This window comes from Miscanthus floridulus, chromosome 8 (genome assembly GCF_019320115.1).
Source record: "Miscanthus floridulus cultivar M001 chromosome 8, ASM1932011v1, whole genome shotgun sequence".
Classification (NCBI taxonomy): domain Eukaryota; kingdom Viridiplantae; phylum Streptophyta; class Magnoliopsida; order Poales; family Poaceae; genus Miscanthus; species Miscanthus floridulus.
The window spans coordinates 84,028,850-84,046,817 of NC_089587.1; the positions used below are offsets into that span (position 1 = coordinate 84,028,850).

The 17,968-nt window shown below is 43.8% G+C and overlaps 1 protein-coding gene across 11 annotated transcripts; it reads left to right on the top strand.

The window, feature by feature from the left end:
• The first annotated feature begins 1,152 nt into the window (after positions 1-1,152).
• On the top strand, positions 1,153-16,955 carry LOC136472798 (uncharacterized). Of its 11 annotated transcripts, none has more exons than XR_010762425.1 (6): positions 1,153-1,432; positions 1,511-1,630; positions 1,752-1,819; positions 2,231-2,381; positions 3,396-3,495; positions 4,469-4,651. XR_010762425.1 is itself a non-coding variant. In XM_066470504.1 (4 exons), the coding sequence occupies exons 1-4, from the start codon at positions 1,293-1,295 to the stop codon at positions 3,433-3,435; spliced, it is 363 nt and encodes a 120-aa protein (XP_066326601.1). In that variant the 5' UTR covers positions 1,153-1,292; the 3' UTR covers positions 3,436-4,451. The 11 variants fall into 11 exon arrangements, 1 of the variants encoding a protein (XP_066326601.1); XR_010762422.1 differs by having other exon boundaries at positions 1,511-1,625; positions 1,710-1,819; XR_010762420.1 differs by having other exon boundaries at positions 1,511-1,625.
• Positions 16,956-17,968: the final 1,013 nt, after the last annotated feature.

The following is a 17,968-nucleotide window of genomic DNA, read 5'->3' on the forward strand; positions in this document are numbered from 1 at the left end:
TTGGAATACAATTGAATTGTATGTTGCATTTCATGCTATTGCTAATGTATTATGGTTGAAAAATGAATTTAATTGTTTTCAAGATACGCTTAGGATTTGATCCCAACCTTATCTTTCCAAACATTATGTCGAATCTCTAAAACCCTAATCAAGTCTTTTGTCAACATCCTACAAAACCATAGCCTGACCCATTATCTCTTTCTCTTCTTCTCTCGAGCTCTCAGTCCATTTGGTGTCCATGAGTTCTTTGGGCCAAACTTTTCTCCTCTCTTATCCGTTCATACAAATGGATCTCAAATTGAGTTGAAGTCCGGACTTTCACCTAGCCCATCATGGAAGCCCGCACTTCATCTTTCTTTCACTAATAGACCAAACACAATCCATGCTTTGCTATCTCCCGTCTCATGCAAAATTCACAATCTTATCCCACATCACAAACAGCTCGGCACCTCCTCCTTTCGCTAATAGATCAAAGATAGGCATCCTTTCTTGCTTGGGCCAACTCCAAACCAGCCCAAACCGCCTCTCACCTCTCTCCCATGCCATCTCCTCTTTTTCCACCGGCCCTCCCCTTCCTTACCTGCAGAAACAACTACATTAGTTCTCCGCTTAATCACATGGTGCCATCTCTCCCTAAATTTCCTCTTTACTCCATCGGATTCCACCTTCTCTCAAATATAGGAGTAAAGGACAGACATGCATCTTCACGTGCTTTTGCCCCACGCCAATCTCTTATCCTCATGCAAAAATATGTGCACCTATTCATTCCTCTCTTAATCGCCTAGACACACCATGCTCCTTTACTCCATTAGTTTCTCTCTTGCTCTTCAATTGCATGAAGAAAATAGCCATGGCCCTCCCTCTTCTTCATTTCATCAGGACGCCCTCTCTTCCTCCTTGCACAAGCTCCCTTCTCTCATGCAGAAAAAACAGCCCTTAATGTTTATTATTCCTCCTTAATCCCCTCCCTAATTGTATGAGTAAAGGGCAGAAGTACTCCACCCTCTCCCTTCGGTTTCTGCATGTATACATGCAACAGAGGTGCACCTATCTTCTCTTCCCTCCCTCACGTGAGTAGACCAGCTCCTCTCCTCCTTATTATGACGCCTTCTCCCCATTCCATCATGCAAAACAGCAGCATTTGTTCTCTCCTTTAATCCCTTGCCCACCTCTCTCAAATACAGTGCACCTGGACACCTCTTCTCCCTCCCCTAATCACACCCACTCCCCGTTCCTTCTCATTCTGCATACACACAACAGAAGGACTCCCCAACTGCTCCACTCCCACCTCCATGGACGCCCCCTCCTCTTCCTCTACCTCCCTCTCCCACCTCCCCATCAAATTGGAGTGCCCTCGCTGTGATGAATCCGTTTTGCTGCTGCACGTCTCGTTCCATGGACGGAATTCTGGAACCCTTCGCATCATGCTGCGGTAAGGGTCATGGTCTTCTCTGTTCTTCACTGAGAAACTCATGTTCATCATGTCCCTTCTCTGTTGTGACATCTCAAGGAAAACCATGGTGCTGCAGCGCTTCATGGAGGTCACCCCGGTGTGCGTTGCCGTCTCCCCGACCTGCAGCAGAACCCCGCCGACCACCATCGCCGCTGCTTCTGTACAAAACATGGTGAGGTCGTCCATCTCTCTTCCCTCTCTGATCTTTCTGCTCAAGCCCCTTTCATCCATCGCTTTGATCTTTCATGTGGCTTAGATCATCTATGAAGTGGAATTGGCGCTGTCCCGTTGATTGCAGACCCTGTCATCACCCATCGTCGATGCGAGCCATCGTCAACTTCATCTCCTGCTACAGCTAACCCTGATGTGAGGACCACCATCATGTTCCCCATCGTGTTTATATGTTACTCATTGTAGAACACGTGCTATAATTTAGGCGTGGTCGAATTCTGGCGAAGTTTCCTCACAATCATGTCTCTGTCCCTTGCGGACAGCAGCGCTGTTGCCAATTGGCATGCATGTTCCTTGAGATCCTGCCCTCCAATCATCAAATCCTTTGACTGCAGCATATCTACCATCCTTGAACACACCTATGTAAGACGGTTTTGTCATAGGAGTTGAGACACTAGAGATATCATCATTTTCGTGAACGCTACCCCTGCTGTCCAGGCAGCTAGGCTGCCCTGAATTGTATTGGCGTTCCCCAATAATCCAGAAGTCCAATCCTCAAACCCTTCAAGCATCACGTGCCTCTTATCCTTGCATATGTTTCTGCAGGCTGGTTTATCCATAGCAGCAGCAGTGGCCGAGATATCGATTCCATAGTAGCTGCTACCACCAGCTGTTCCGTGTATGCGGCACCACCACCTCTGTCTCTCTTGTTGTTGCTACCGCTGTTGGTTTTATCCTCACCACCATGAACCCCAATGTGAGCATCCAACATCTCCTTCTATCTTATATGTTGATCGCTATTGCAATTTATGCACCATAGACCATGATTTCGTTGATTTCAGTGATGTTTCCCTTTTGAGCATGTTGCTGTCCCATGCAAACAGCCACTGCATGGCCGGTTGGCATGCATATTCCTGGCAATCCACACCTCCCTTTGTCAATTCCTTTGAACCACATGAGTATCATATACTTGCACACGTCCCTACAAAATTGTTTGGCTAGAGAACGCAAGACAAAAGAGATATAACGGTTTTTGTGCTTGCTACCCCTGCAGCCTCGCAGGCAGACTGCTACTAGTTAACATGTGCATTCCCGCTGTTTCATCACCCCAGTGGCCATGCCCTTCAACCACAATATGTATAATATCTCTCCACATGTCTACAAAATATGGATCGGCCATATGATCTTTAACATTGGAGATATTAATGTTCTTATGCTTGCTGCCCTTGTCCAGTTACGTCAGTCCTTTATGAACTAATCATCAACTTATCAACCCAACCTATGCAAGCCAAAATCAAATCTCCTAAACCACATCATCACCACTGAAGCACAACATTCCAGTTATCGATTTTGATGCCTCACCTCAGTTTAGTCATCATTATACCATCTCACTCTTGCATAGTCAATGCCATGTATATGTGTTCCCTCTCTCATCAAGCTTTCATAGTCATCTCGTGTGATCTAGCTCTTTAATATTCATATGCTCACTTCATGCTTCATAATGTCCTACCCATCTTGTATACAATCCTCTAATCATTTGCCGTTCATCAATAAATCCTTATGTTCTCTAAATCTTTCAAGTTAGCCCACATACATCATGTCGGTTCTATCCCTATCATTTATCAAACCTTCTAGCTTTTACCTTCGATCTTTCATGTCTTTTAATCATAGCTCCGTTTAGTTGTTTTTGCGCTCAGTGATCGTAGTTCTAAGTCCTACGTGTTTAAAACTTCTATATCTTGTTTTATAATGATTGATGTATTGTTTCTAGGTTTGCCTATGATGCCTGTGATGGTTGCTTCTATCGTTAGAAGAAGCTATGCAAGGATGATCCAGAAAAGTTGGAAAGTTGGATGGCAAGCTTTTGGAAGGCAAGTGTAACATGAGGACCCTTGTTACCTAATAACTATATATTCGTCTTTCATGTGCATGTGTCTAATATGATGAACCCCTAAGGACATTACCTAGCATCTTTGTACCTTGATTCCTTGTTACCTTTGGGTTATGCATATGTGTAGTTCTGCTTAGCTTGCAATCACCAAATGTTACAATTTTAATATTGATTAATGATTTATGGAATCAATGTTAAAATGATGCTTTTTAGCAACATGGGGGCTAGAGCATTGGGCCTTTTTGGGTGCTCTAGTCTGCCCATAAGGAATGAATCTTAAAGTGGCAACCTAGGACTTACAGTACAACCGCAAGAACTACATGGCTCTGGTCTTAGCCTAGTATCTTGATCTGTTCTAGTTCGTCAGCAGCTTATCGAAAGGGCAAGAGGGGGGTGCCAGCTCTGGTATAGCTCTTGTCCTGGCATGGTGTGTGCTGGGCTGTGGTCATAAGTGTGCCACTCTCAGAGGAGAGCATCTATATCTGCCTGGTCAATCCGAAACCTTAGCGGCTGCTACTTATTAGAACGACTGGTGAAAAGCTTCGTAGTGATCCCTATCGACTTACCTTGAAAGTGGGTCAAGAGGTTGGCCGCCTCGGGCAAAGAGCAATCACGACTCATGGTGAAAGTGTACAAACTCTGCAGAGTTGTTTTAAAACTGATATATCAGTCGTGCTTACGGACACAAGCGGCCTGGATCCTTTTCGAGATAGATGGTTCTATGGATGGTTTGGGTGATGATTAATCTTGATCTTAATTATACTTTTCACTTGGGAGCTTAAGCATAACCTAGAAACATAGGTTTAATAAATAAAATATGACCAACTAAAAGTGCTTACCGTAGTTCAACCGTGTCCAACCTTTTGAGTCTTGCATCCCCTCATGTTATACTTGTTGAGTATGGTGCGCTCACAGTTGCTTTACAATCAATAAAAATCCCGGATGGGTACCAGATGGTGGTTCAAGCGATGAGTTTACCAAAGGAGTTCCAAGAGTACTAGGCGAGTGCTCCCCCAGTCAACCATCCCTGCGGAGTATGGAGTCCCAAAGAGAAGATTAAGAATAGTTTCCGCTATGCTTTGTAATAGTTGTAAGTCTTATTGTAACTATGTTTCGATATATAATAATGCATTATTCTTGATATTCTCCATATTTGTCGCTATATATGTCATGTGGACATCCTGGGCACACATATAGTTAGCGCTTGGTATTGTTTGGAAAACCGGGTGTGACACCGGGGCGTGACACAAGAAGATAAAGCTTCCTGTGGCCTCCGGGGGCTCAAGGGCTTCCGGGCCCGCACATCAGCCCCTAGAGCCGACCTCCTTCGCCACCAAGAAGACTCCAGAAGGTCTCACCCAAGGGAGGCCGGTCCAAGCCGACAACCTCTGACACGTAGAGTTTCAGAACAGAGCAGCCGGATGATGCCTAGGCTTCTTCGGCGCCAAGACACCTCGATGGTCCATGGCGCACTACTGCAAGCCCCTCCTAGACTCCGGCACACGTAGACCATAGACTAAAACCCCCCAAACCACCTTATACTTGACCTATCTCGTTATATAAGGGATAAGGTCGGATCTAAAGAGGAGAAGATCCTAGTTTGATCACCAAACACTCCATTCCATTCCATCTACCTCCGCTCTGCACTGAGAGCAAGGCAACCAGGAGAGGGGCACCGAGATCCTCTCCTCCACCGCATCCCACCATCTCCTTCCTCTCTGACAAGGGGGAGACTCCACCGGCGATGAGGCAACCTTAGGATTAGCACCGAGCTAACCCCCTACCAAATCTTCTTCCTTTACACTCTATTGTAACCCCGTAGATTTTGGGTGCTTTTGAGTATAAGGATCATCAGCTGCTGGACGTAGAGACCGAATTGGCCCAAACCAGGATAAATCGTTGCATCTTCTCTACGTGATTCTTGTGTTCCTGAGTCCACCCGAGCCACCAGAGACCCCCGTACTCTAACACTGACTCAAACAACATGCTTGCCACGGTTTCGACCACGTGACACACGGCCAGCGGCAATGCCGCTGCTGGTGTTGGGGATCCAGAAGATGTCAGAGATGTAGGCATAGACGGTGGAGGTGACGACAAACTGCTCAGAGATGCCACCGTGGCCGATTGGCCGGGCGACTACGTGAGCAGCAGGTGCGGCACTTTGTGGGGACGTTTGCGGCCGGCGGTCTTCTTCCTCATCTTTGCTATGGGATTTGGGAATGGATGTTGCAGATTCACCATGAGTAGGCCTGATTAAATAGGACCAAGCCACCTTTCTAGGAATTTCAACCGCCGTCTCAATTAAAAAGGAATTAAATCTCCACCATGCGCATGGGAAACTAAGCCGATGCAGCGCTTCGACTGACAAATGACTACGCACCACCTAGCTTGTGTGTGAAATGGGATTGACAAGACAGGACGACCCAGGGATGGCACTAGAACAAGCTCATCTCCCAATAGCGCACTTTTATCGGTTCGCACGTAATCGGGACTTAAGTCGCTAGTGGAAACCCAGGTTACCTCACGGTACTCGAGCAACAATCCACCCGGCTAAGACGATCCTAACTACTTGTAGGCGATCAAGTTATGTTTGACAGACAAGCTTGGGGGCTTATGTCGATGCTATAACCCCAGGTACTTTGACTTCCATATTGCCGACTACCGACTCCGGATCAAAGACGACCCGAAGGCCCACGATGACCCAATTCAAGGAAGGATATCTCCGGATTGCGCCAAGACTCTGACTAGGGCACGACTCCTTAGCTTTTAGGGCAAGTTGAACATGGATATAAATAGCTAGCAACATCCCTCGTTGTAATCATCCAATCTCTCATAGGCATAACTACATTGTAACAACAATCTCGCCGAATACAAGCAATACAAGAGTAGCAACTAGACGTAAGGCTTTTACTCACTTCCCAAGGGGCCGAACCAATATAAATCTCGTCTCCATCTGTGATTATTCTTCACACCAAGCGGGGTTCCCCAAGAACTAAATATCTACTGGTAAAAAACACCGACACATAGTGTGGGTGCTGTGGGTCGTAGACTGGTATTCCACTTCATGTGCCTATGGTTGTAGATCGTATGGTCTAGTTTCTTCCCTTCTTCATCTTCTTTACACACTTCCAGATGTGCGGATCCTGTAAGAGTGTGTCCATTTCCTGGTGACTTTCAGTCAACTTGCGCCTTAGAATTACCCTTTCTTGATTTGCTAGATATAACTCCATGGTGGTGTGGCGTAACTCGTCTCTAATCTCTGTGACCTTGGTGATCCATCCTGCTAATTCCTTCTATTGATTCTCATAGATGGTGTCGAGTGCATGCATGTATCTGACATTGAATACTTACTCTGGTGCTTGGGGGGTGATTTTTCCCAAATCCCGAACCTTTCCACACCACATGGGAGTGGTCTGGTTCGGCACAGGAAAGAATCTGGTCGGAGTGTGCTCAATATCTTCTTTGAATATTTGACAAAATTCTACAAGAGCCTGGCGTGCTGCTTTTTGGGTTGTATCATGATATTCTCATCCAAATACTATGATATACCGGGGCTGGAATGCGGGACATGATGGATGCTTTGGGATATGCAGGTGTATTTCACAATTGAGTACACCCTCCTCATCGTACTCACGACAGTAGTACATGGGAGGCTTAGTGTATCCCAAGTGCTGGAGTGTCTCCCATAGGAGCGGTGGAAATCCACAAATGATCAAGCAGTCTGAACATTCCCATTCGTCGTCCATTGCTGCAAAATTTCACCACATGGGTTAGAAACATTTTACAACATAAAAGAAGCAATAATAGGAAAAGTTCATTCATTATAGTATTACCAGGTGGGGTGTTATTAATCCTACTATAACTACTGTTATTATACGCGTTCCAAACCTAGGGCTTCGTCCTATGATCAAGCTCAGCTCTGATACCACTCTATCAGCCCCTCATTTCTAAGAGTCCTAGGTGTATCTATACTTGCGCCAGGATCATGCACAAGTATGCACAAAATCAATAGAATTGGTACACAGCTGAAAAGAAAGGTTCCAAGCTTTATTGATATCTAAAAAGGGTTCTACAATAGTAGCCCTAAGGGCATAGTCATAGGCTTACAGGGCTAGCAGAAAACTAATACCATGGAGCGGCACTTATTCATGGTGGTCTCTAGTATGATGATATTCTACAGCGTAGCGATAACCTATTCCATAGGCAAGCTTGAGCGTGGTTGAAACCCTAGCTTCGATGTCATCTCCTACAATTAGACTCTTCGCATAACTCCTAATCTTTGAGGCGTGCTTCCTCATTGTAGTCTTGGTCTTCCTTAGTGCTGAAGTCTGTGAGTCAACAACGGGTGAGTACTTACGTACTTAGCAAGCCCTAACCATAGGGTGGAAATAGAGGCGTGGTGGTGGTTATAATTAAGGGTTGGGTCCTAGTGGACTATTACCATTCCAACTAGTCCCCGGGTTAGAGTCAAGTTACATTACCAGTTTCATTACACATAAAATTAAGCTAATCATAGTATCCCATCCTAGCATCTGCCCATTCCAAGGATGTGGCTATTCGAATAGATTTAAATAACTCTGTAGAGGTGTACACATTTCCCCACATGATAGGCACAATCCCTTCCATGATCAGTGGTTGAAATAGGATGAACGAGACCCCGTACCCACTTGGGTGCTACCCTAGACTTCCATATAACTCTACCGTGGCTTCTCAGGGGTTGGAAAACACACTAAACTTAGGAGGATACCTTATCGTCCCATCTCATAATCCCAGATGATACCACATCATCCCTTCAAATATCTCGGACGATACCACATCATCCCAACATAATAGTGCCGATGATACCAAATCATCAAAATAAACAATAATAAAAATGGGCTCGAACGTGGCCAAGGTCAAGGGGTTTAACATGTAAGATCACATAGCAACCACGCCAACCAGACCACGGAAGATCACATAGCATCCGTGTTGGCTCCTGATATTCTACTGCCAACACTGGCCTCCTAGTAGATATTATACTTCTATCTAATGGGGTGTGAGATCAAATCTACCCATATAGACATGTGGCTATACGTAACATCTTACTAGGCGAGAGGGGCTACGAACTGGTCCTTATGTGACCGAGGCGAGCATCTCCTGGGAATCCTATCTAGGCATCCCCGCCAAGATAACTTCTCCCGCATAAGCTATCCCCACTCACCCCCTGTCGGTGTTTAGTTTTAGGTTTACCAAGTTTTAAGTTCCATTAATTATTATCCCTAAATTTATCTATATTGTGGAGCTCATAAATCAACAAGATAACCATTTATCTTAATTCAACATTAATCATTTCACCATAACCGAGCTCATAATCCAAGATAATAATTAAGCAAGTTATTCATTTAGTGATAGTTAAGCAAGATGGTAGAGGGAGGGGGGAGCTAGGACTTGCCTTCGCTGTTGGCTACTTCTGGCATGTTCTCGTAGTCGGGGTCTTCGCTCTCCTGGTAGTCACCGTCGTCTATCGGCGTAGCTATTGAATAAGACTACCGCCGGACACAAAATAAAAGAGGAAAAGCAAACATAGAACAATATGGTGGTACTAGAATGAATGCATAGTGCCAGATTTTAGATGAATTCTAGAAGTGGTTTCACCTAAAAAGGAGATAGGATGGAAAAGTTATGTATTTTATAAGTTTATTCTATAGCTAATTAACTAGATGGAATTTTACATGTATTTTCTGGTGCATGAAAATAGGTGTAAACTATATGATTATATTCCCTAATACATCTAGTTTATTTACAAATTTTCTAGGATTTTTTCTAAGCTAGGAAAGTGGATTTATAGCCTTCTATGTACATTAACCGGGTGTAGCTAGTATTTTCCTAAGCGTACCCAGTGCTATGTGTGCATGGCGTGTGTGTGTGTGTGTGATTGTCACACCCCAAAATTCATGTTTTGGGATGTGACTAGAAAACTCTAAAAACAAAACAAAAGATTTTACTATTTTCTAAAATTTTCCAACTTTAGTTAAGTTGTTGACATCTTAGATAGCGGAAAAACGTGAGTTTCTAAAAATTTTGGGAATACAATTTAACTGTATGTTGCATTTCTTGTTGTTGCATAATGTCTTATGGTTGAAAATGAATTTCAATGTTTCCAAATGCGCTTAGGGTTTGATGTCAAACTTGTTTTCCAAAATCCCAACCCAAACATCATTGTATCTACTCCTAGTCATCACATGTCTAATCTTTCCTTCCTCTTCCATTCTTTTACCGTACTCTAAACCAATCTTAATTTGGTATAAAGTTTGATCTTTGTTCTTTCTTTTTCTTTGTTGTTTTGTTTTCTAACCCAAATTCATCTCAATTTGGGTTATGCCGACCCACTCTCTCTTTCTATCATGAATAATAGCAGCCCCACTTGCTCTTTTTCGCTAATGGACTTAGTCCTCTCTCTTCCTCTTGTTTTGGGTCAAGCATAACACAACCCAACACCAATCTCTCCTTCTCCCACTCCTTGGTCGAGCCCTCTCTCTTTCTCCAGTGAAAACATGCGCCATCTCCTATAACAGAACCGTCCAATTTATAAGAGCACAAGTACAATAGCAATTACCGAAGTGATCAAACCATCATACTTGAACCCATATAAACCCGGTAGTCCGATAAAATCACGAGGGATCTCAAACAAACCAATGTACAAACCAAGATCGTCCAAAATTCAACACAACCAGTCACATGTTACAATAGGTTCACAAATAGTTTTCATACATCGGAGTTTCAACAGTGTTATTACAACTCAAATTTAGAAGTAGCGGAAGCAACATAGTTTTGAAACAACATCACGATAGTTCAAATACATAGCCAGTTTAGGATCATCTCCAACAAAAGAACATAGAGGAGATGATATAGAATGACCATGCCCTTGGTCTTACTCTCCATCAATAGTAGGAGTTATGCAGTGCTTGCAATAACCATGGTACATCACGTCATCTGCAACAAATGGGAATAAACCCTGAGTACGAGAATGTACTCAGCTAGACTTACCCTTCATAAACCAAAATAATAAGACACCAAGGAGTATGCATGGCTTTAAGAGGTGGAGTTAGCTTGACAACATTTTGCATAAAAGCTTAAGTAATATAACTTGGAGATTTAGTACCTCTAGCATCAATTTGGATACCTATTCAATTAAGCATCTCTAGATTAGTACCTATACTAGAGCAATCACTTGATTAAGCTAACAAGCATTAGTAACCATATCCAGTATAAGAGTAATTTGAGCATCATCATAACCATCAAGTTTCAATTAGTGCTTCTACGTTGCCGTTGCTCAGTCAAATTCTCACTATCCGAGAGAGACGGTGATTCGAATCAATTTCTACCCAGCTAGGGAAATTATTCCTAACACAAACTGAGGCACACCCCATGAAGGTAGCCTTAGGTCACCTTTGGTACAATTCAGGACTAACTCACGGGTCTGATCAGCGCCGCACCCTCAGAGATTCTACTAATCTACCAGGAAGATCGGGACACGGTCCCACCCTTAGACTCACACCATTGGCTCTCTACACATCCTTACTACCTCTAGTGTGCGCACTTTCACTTATCGGAGACTGGCCTAAATTGAGCAACTCGGCTTCACAGTCGTATCATCGGATCCAGCCAACTAAGTGCTAGGCATGCATTCAACATGACATGAGGACGTACAGCGAATCGATCCTTAACCGACAATGATGGGGATAAATAGGCACCCAAGACCTCCATGCTTTGTTGCTTCTTTATCACGATCCCACCTGGTCTCCATTATTCATTAACACATGGTTATATTCCACGCTAGCACATATAGCCAACCGTGATTAGTTATCCGCCTATATTATGCAGGTGACAGGTAATCACCCAGCTTCTACCAACTAAGCATGGCTAAGCACATATTCAATCATGAACCTATATAGGATACAAGATATATATATATATATGTATATATATATATATATGGACAAGGAAGATGTATGCAGCAAGTGGTTCCAATCAACTCCTAGTACTTAATGCATCAACATAAAAGGACTCAAGTTGATAGTTCGAAAACATAGGAGGCTTAAAATGCTCCAGGGCTTGCCTTTCACAAAGGTTGAGAGCTGGTCATCTGGGCACTCGGGCAGCTATTCACCATCGGGTTTGCCTTCTCCTGGGATCACCTATTGCTGCACTTCCTGATGCTCTTCCTGGGGATCGGCTTCGTACTCCAACACGGTAATTTCTTCCATCGCATCTATTGCATGCATATGCAAAAAGTGAGAATCATGAATGCATAAGAAGGGTCACGGATGATATGTCATGATAATGCGCATGGTTAAATGATGACTATCATATTAGGTCATTAGGATGATAACAAGGTTAAATTCTTATTTACTGAGTAGGTGCATATCTCTTCTCTAGAAATTTCAAGAATCCACACTAAGTCTATTTCTGGACCACAACACAACAGCTACAAGTTTAGACCATAATTGGAGTTCTACTCAACCAAATGCTATGATCCTACACTTTCTAGAAATCTTATAAAATTGTCTACAACTTTCATTTAATCACCAAAAGCTGATTCAACTACTATCCAAGCCAAAATAGGTAAACTTCCCAGGTCTCTCCAGAAATTCCAGAGAGTAAGTATTTTGGAAGACCAAATTCTAACAGCTATAACTCTCAAACTACTTGGCCTATTACCCTAAAATTTTTAAACAAGCTAGATAAAGAAATTCCCTACAACTTTGTTATTAACCATTTTTACAACAAACTACATTTTACCTATGCAAAACACCTAGAAATAGAATCTATCCAAAACAACTTCTATAATTGAATTTTAGAGCCATAATATTTTACTGCATACAAGAAATCAAAATTGGGCACAATCAAAGGTACCAACCGTTCATAGGCATCATACACACTCTAGAAAATATGATGGTCAAGCCCAAATAAATTATTTAAATACCTTTATTAATTTATTTGGACACTAAGGTGAAATAATAAAAATATATCAAAATTGCACAATAACTTCTGACAAAATTACAGTGATTCATATATGATCCCCATAGTCTATTGTACAAATTTCATGCCATTTGGATAAGTACAACACCCTCCACATAAATGACAAGTTATAAGGGCCAATTTTAGTGAAAATAGTTATCCCTATTGAAAGTGTCAAATAATCGATTTCATATTTTTCTTAGCTTCCCTAAAACCCACTAACACTGTACAAAAATTTGCATGGCAATATGTTACTTATTTTTATCCTTATGAATTTCCTCAAAAAACACAATTTATTAAAATATAAATTGCAAGACCCTACTCCAATCAAGTTTACTACAAGTTCAACATTTTTTCGAACTAGAGCAAGTCAACATAAGATTAGCAAAATTGAAATCACAATTTTATCAGTTTCCTAGCTCAAGTTATGCATTTTACAAGATTACAAACAATTTAAAAGCACTTATCTTGCTCCATTTAATTCTCCTATAAAAACATGCCAAACAGTAAGTTTCATATTTTTATCAAATACTACACTTCATGATGAATCCAACAAAATTTGGTTCACTCCATTTGGACACTCCTAGCTCTAGATATGAATTTTTGAAGTTGGTATTCAAATCTATGAAAAATAAGAAAATCAAAGCAAACACAGTGACTGACAAATGGGGCCCACTTATCAGCAGGACCCACGCATCAGCAAACCAGAACAAAGGCGGCGTTTGACCGGCGACAGCTCGTCGATGGCGAGGTCTCTGGTGGTAGCATCACCATGGTTGCACTCCCCGCACTCCCTCGCACCCAGTGGTGCCCCTCGTTGGACTGGCGGTGCACTAGACCACCCTCGTCGGTGGCAATGGCGGACAGCAGAGGGGGTGTCGCGGGACACCGGTGTTCTCCGGCCATCACGGGCTCTGGTGAGGTGTGCTACGGCTTCGTGGAATCCTAGCAAAGCTATCTCAGGTGGTTAGGGTTCCGGTGAGGCGGCGGTGAGCTACGACCACGTGTATGCCGCGGCAGCGGTGCACAGAGCACGGTGGTGCTCTTGGTGTTCTGGCTAGACAACGGCGAGAGGCAGATCTCCATCATGCCATCCGCTAGGTCTAGGTTTACTCAACCTAATGCGCATGAAAGAGAAGGGAGGCGATGGATCAGCTCGGCAATGGCGAGATCGAGTGCCATGGCGGCCACGGCGAAAGCGATGGTGCGTTCCCACAAGACCAAGCAGTAGCATCTAACCTAGTTCTTGCCTAAGCACAAGGATCACAAGGAGACTCTAGACCAAAGAAGAGAAGGACAGGAGGTGCGATGCAACGGTGTGACCACGGTAAGCTGAGCGTGCGGTAGAGCTCTAACGAGATCGTGGTGACGGCGATGCAAAATACACGATTACCAAGGCTCAGCAAGTGGGACAAGCGGGTCGAGGTGGAAGAGGTGACTACAGCGGAGCTACTGGCGAGCTGAATTAGATGGTGGTGCAGCAATGACAGCATGCGAGCGGTTGGAGCATGGTGGTAGCAATGACGAGCGCGGTCGCTTCGGTGCGGCGTGGAGAAGAGGGAAGCGAGCGAGTTACGAAATGGGAGTAGCAGCAGCACGTCGTTGGGTTCCTCTACTTCAGAACGGCGTTGCGGGGCCAATGGTAGAGTATAGGCGCCACACGGTGGGCGCGCACTATGCATGATCTGCCATGACCGACGCCAGTTTGAATCAGGTCAGCCGATTCAGTTCCCCTCTTGGCCCAACTGACAGCATGAGTTTGCAATCAAATAACTCCAAATCTGTGGCAATTCAGCAAAAACTATAAGAATCAAAGTTGTAGAGCTACATGAGTACTCCAACTTTGCTTAAATGAGTTTTGTCTAGATCAGCCTAGTGAATGAGCTACAGCACGTCAAACACAGGTACATTGAAACTGTAAACCAATTCTAGACTTAGAAAAAATTTCAAGTGCTAGAACAGTATTTTATTGCTACTTGAGAGCTGTTTTTGAGCATGCTACTCACTGAATTAGGTCTTGACCCAAAAATAAAAGTTGTTACTCTAGTCAAGTACTACAACTTTGCTTAAGGGTGCACTGCCATGCAAGCACCTTATGCTATAGTTCAACTTAGGTCAAACATACAACTTGAAAATGGTAAGTTACACTTTACCAGGCCAAATTGGTTCAAGTCATGAATACCAAAGTTGTTCCATATGACATTATAAACATGTTTAGGGTAACCCAAAGGTCCCACAAGCATATTATACATTGGTCACATGTAAACCCTAGCATATGTAAAGCATTTAGTGACAACCCATGTTATATAAGCAATCATAGAGATACAATTTGAGATGCTCATGCTCATGAATGATCAATGATGCTTGTGCTCATGTAATACCAATGCCAAATGCATGCTTAACACTAGGGTGTTACACCTCTTCTCTGATCATGCATGGAATCAGCACCATAACTCCCTTCAATTTCTCTATTGAATAGTGCAAGTTAAAGATAAGTAGCAGCCAGCATATTCCCTCCCTATACCGCATTCTCCTCTTCCTCTCATGCAAAAATAGCCTCATCTAATGCCTACTCTCTTAACTCCCTAGCCTTGCATGCATCTCTTCAATTTCTCTTTAATCCTCTCTTGATAGCATCCCTTTACAGCAATGTTTCCTCTACTCTCCCTCACGCACAACCAGATGGATGTCTACTCTCCACTCTTCCTCTCTTCTCCCATGGTGCCTCCTCTCTCTCATCCAAAATAACAGCAACAATTAGTTTTTCCCTTAATCACCTTGTCTCACATCTCCCTTAATCCCCCCCTTTACTCAATCAGGTTCCACATCCTCTCAAATAAATAACTAAAGGACAGCCATGTCTCTTCTCTTCCTCCTCCCATTCCGCCATGGACGCCTCTCCCTTCTCCTTGTGCAGAAATATATGCACACATTCATTCTTCTGTTTATTTCCTAGACCCACCTCTCTTATCTCTATTGCATTACTCCATCTTCAATTGCATGCATGCACATAACAGCTAACCACATTTCCTCCTCCCTCTCTCACGCACAAGAAGATGGACACCACTTCACTTCATCTCCCTCTTTGCTCTCCTATAAATAGGAAAGCCACTGCTGCTGCAATTCCATTCTGCTACTGTAGTGATCATCCCCAAGACCGAGCAAGCTATCTACGAAGACCACCACCGCTAATCTCACCTATAGTAATGTCGCTCCTCTTCCCCTATGTCTCTGTGCAGTGCCTTCTTCATCCCTCACCCCTTTCTTGATCTCTCTCTTGCAACACAGGAAGGCCCCAAATTGAAGGATCGCAGCCCGTTTGTCGACATCCCACCGGAGCACACAAGCTGTCAACGGCGATCCCCATGGTCACTTCATCCCATGCCCCAGGCCATGGTGAGGTCACCCTCCCTTTTCCCCTCTGATCTAGCTTTCTATGACCCTCTTATCCATATCTTGATCTCTCATGTGGTGCATGATACTCAACGGTCAGTGGCCCTATCGTCACCCGTTGCTGCTACCGACTACCGTCAACCGGATCACCAGCTGTTGCAATTCCCCAATGTGAGAACCCACACATTCCCCTCTGCCTCATATGTTGTTGTCTATTGCAATTCAAACTTTATAGTTCATGATTCGGTCAACTTTGATGAAGTTTCCACATGATCATGCCACTGTCCCTCGCTAGCAGCCACCGCATGGCTTGTTGTCATGCATGCTCCTAGAAATCCACAATTTAGTTTCTCAATCCCTTTAACACACACGTGCATAATATACTTATGCACGCCTCTAGAAAATTTCGTGTCCATAAGTTACAAGAAGACAGAGATATCATCATTTTCGTCTGGCTGCCCTGGCCCTGCCGTGTCACAGCAGTGCTGCTGCCAGTTAGCGGCTGCTACTTATTAGAACAACTAGTGAAAGGCTTCATAGTGATCCCTGCTAACTTACCTTGGAAGTGAGTCAAGAGGTTGGCCGCCTTGGGAAATGGGCAATCATGACTTGTGGTGAAAGTGTACAAACTCTGCAGAGTTGTTTTAAAACTGATATATCAGCCATGCTCATGGACACGAGCGGCCTAGTTCCTTTTCGAGATAGATGGTTTGATGGATGGTTTGGGTGATGATTAATCTTGATGTTAATTATACTTTCACCTTGGAAGCTTAATCATAACCTAGCAACATAGGTTTCATAAATAAAATATGGCCAACTAAAAGTGTTTACTGTAGTTCAGCCGTGTCTAGCCTTTTGAGCCTTGCATCCCCTCATGTTATACTTGTTGAGTATGGTCCGCTCACACTTGCTTTACAATCAACAAAAATCCCCAATGGGTACCAGATGGTGGATCATGTGATGAGTATACCAAAGGAGTTCTAGGAGTACTAGGAGAGTGCTCCCCTAGTCAACCGTCCCTATGGAGTATGGAGACCCGAAGAGAAGATGTAGAATAGTTTCCGCTATGCCTTGTAATAGATGTAAGTCATGTTGTAACTATGTTTCGATATGTAATAAAGCATTGTCTTTGATAATCTCCATATTTGTCACTATATGTGTCGTGTGGACATCCTGGGCACACATATAGTTAGCGCCTAGTATTCTTTGGAAAACCGGTTGTGACAATGATAGGTGGGCCAGCCGGCCAGTCAGCAGCTGACGGCGGCGGCGGCGTTATGGCCTCGAGCCCACACGACAGAGAGAAAGGGGAAGGGAGGGGATCGGATGGGGACGAAACGGTGATGGCAACACCGTTGCCTTCTGTAGGATCTCTGGTACGCCTAGAGGGGGGTGAATAGGCCTGTAAAAATTCTACTCAAATCAAAGTCAAATTCACCCATGGCACTGCCGCTCTGTGAGCGTGGCACTACCGCACCTACAGGAGAGATTAGTTCACTGTTCAAAATCTTCCCAACAAAATTTAGATTGGGTAAATTTCTTAGCTTCCTGTAGAGTAGTAGATCACATATCGACAGCTGAAAGTGGTGGGAACACCACACACAAGTAGATTGGCCTCAATCCTAGAAATCACCTCAACAACAACAAGAAAACAAGTGTAGCAACACAAGCACAAGATGACACAAGGATTTATCCTATGGTTCATCTCACCACCAAGGCTTGCCTAAGTCCACGTTGTTGAGGTATACCACTAAGGTGTTAGGGCTGTGCAACCCTACCTCGTTCTCAAGTCAAGAGAGTGAACTCTTGAGATAAGGGGTGATTTTACTTGCTGCAAGAGGTGGTTACAAACCTCCCAGGGCTGCCACACAAGTTGGCAAGCTCCACAGGCGACGCTCTAGCCAGCTAGGAGCCAAGGTCCAAGAGTAACAAACATAACCGCCAGCTAAAACGTGAACCAAGTGCTCTTTAGAATTTGGGAATCAATGGAGTTGCTCTCTAATCAAGTTTTGGCCCCTTGTTCCCTCAAGGATTGATAGGGAAATCAAGGGATTTGCTTG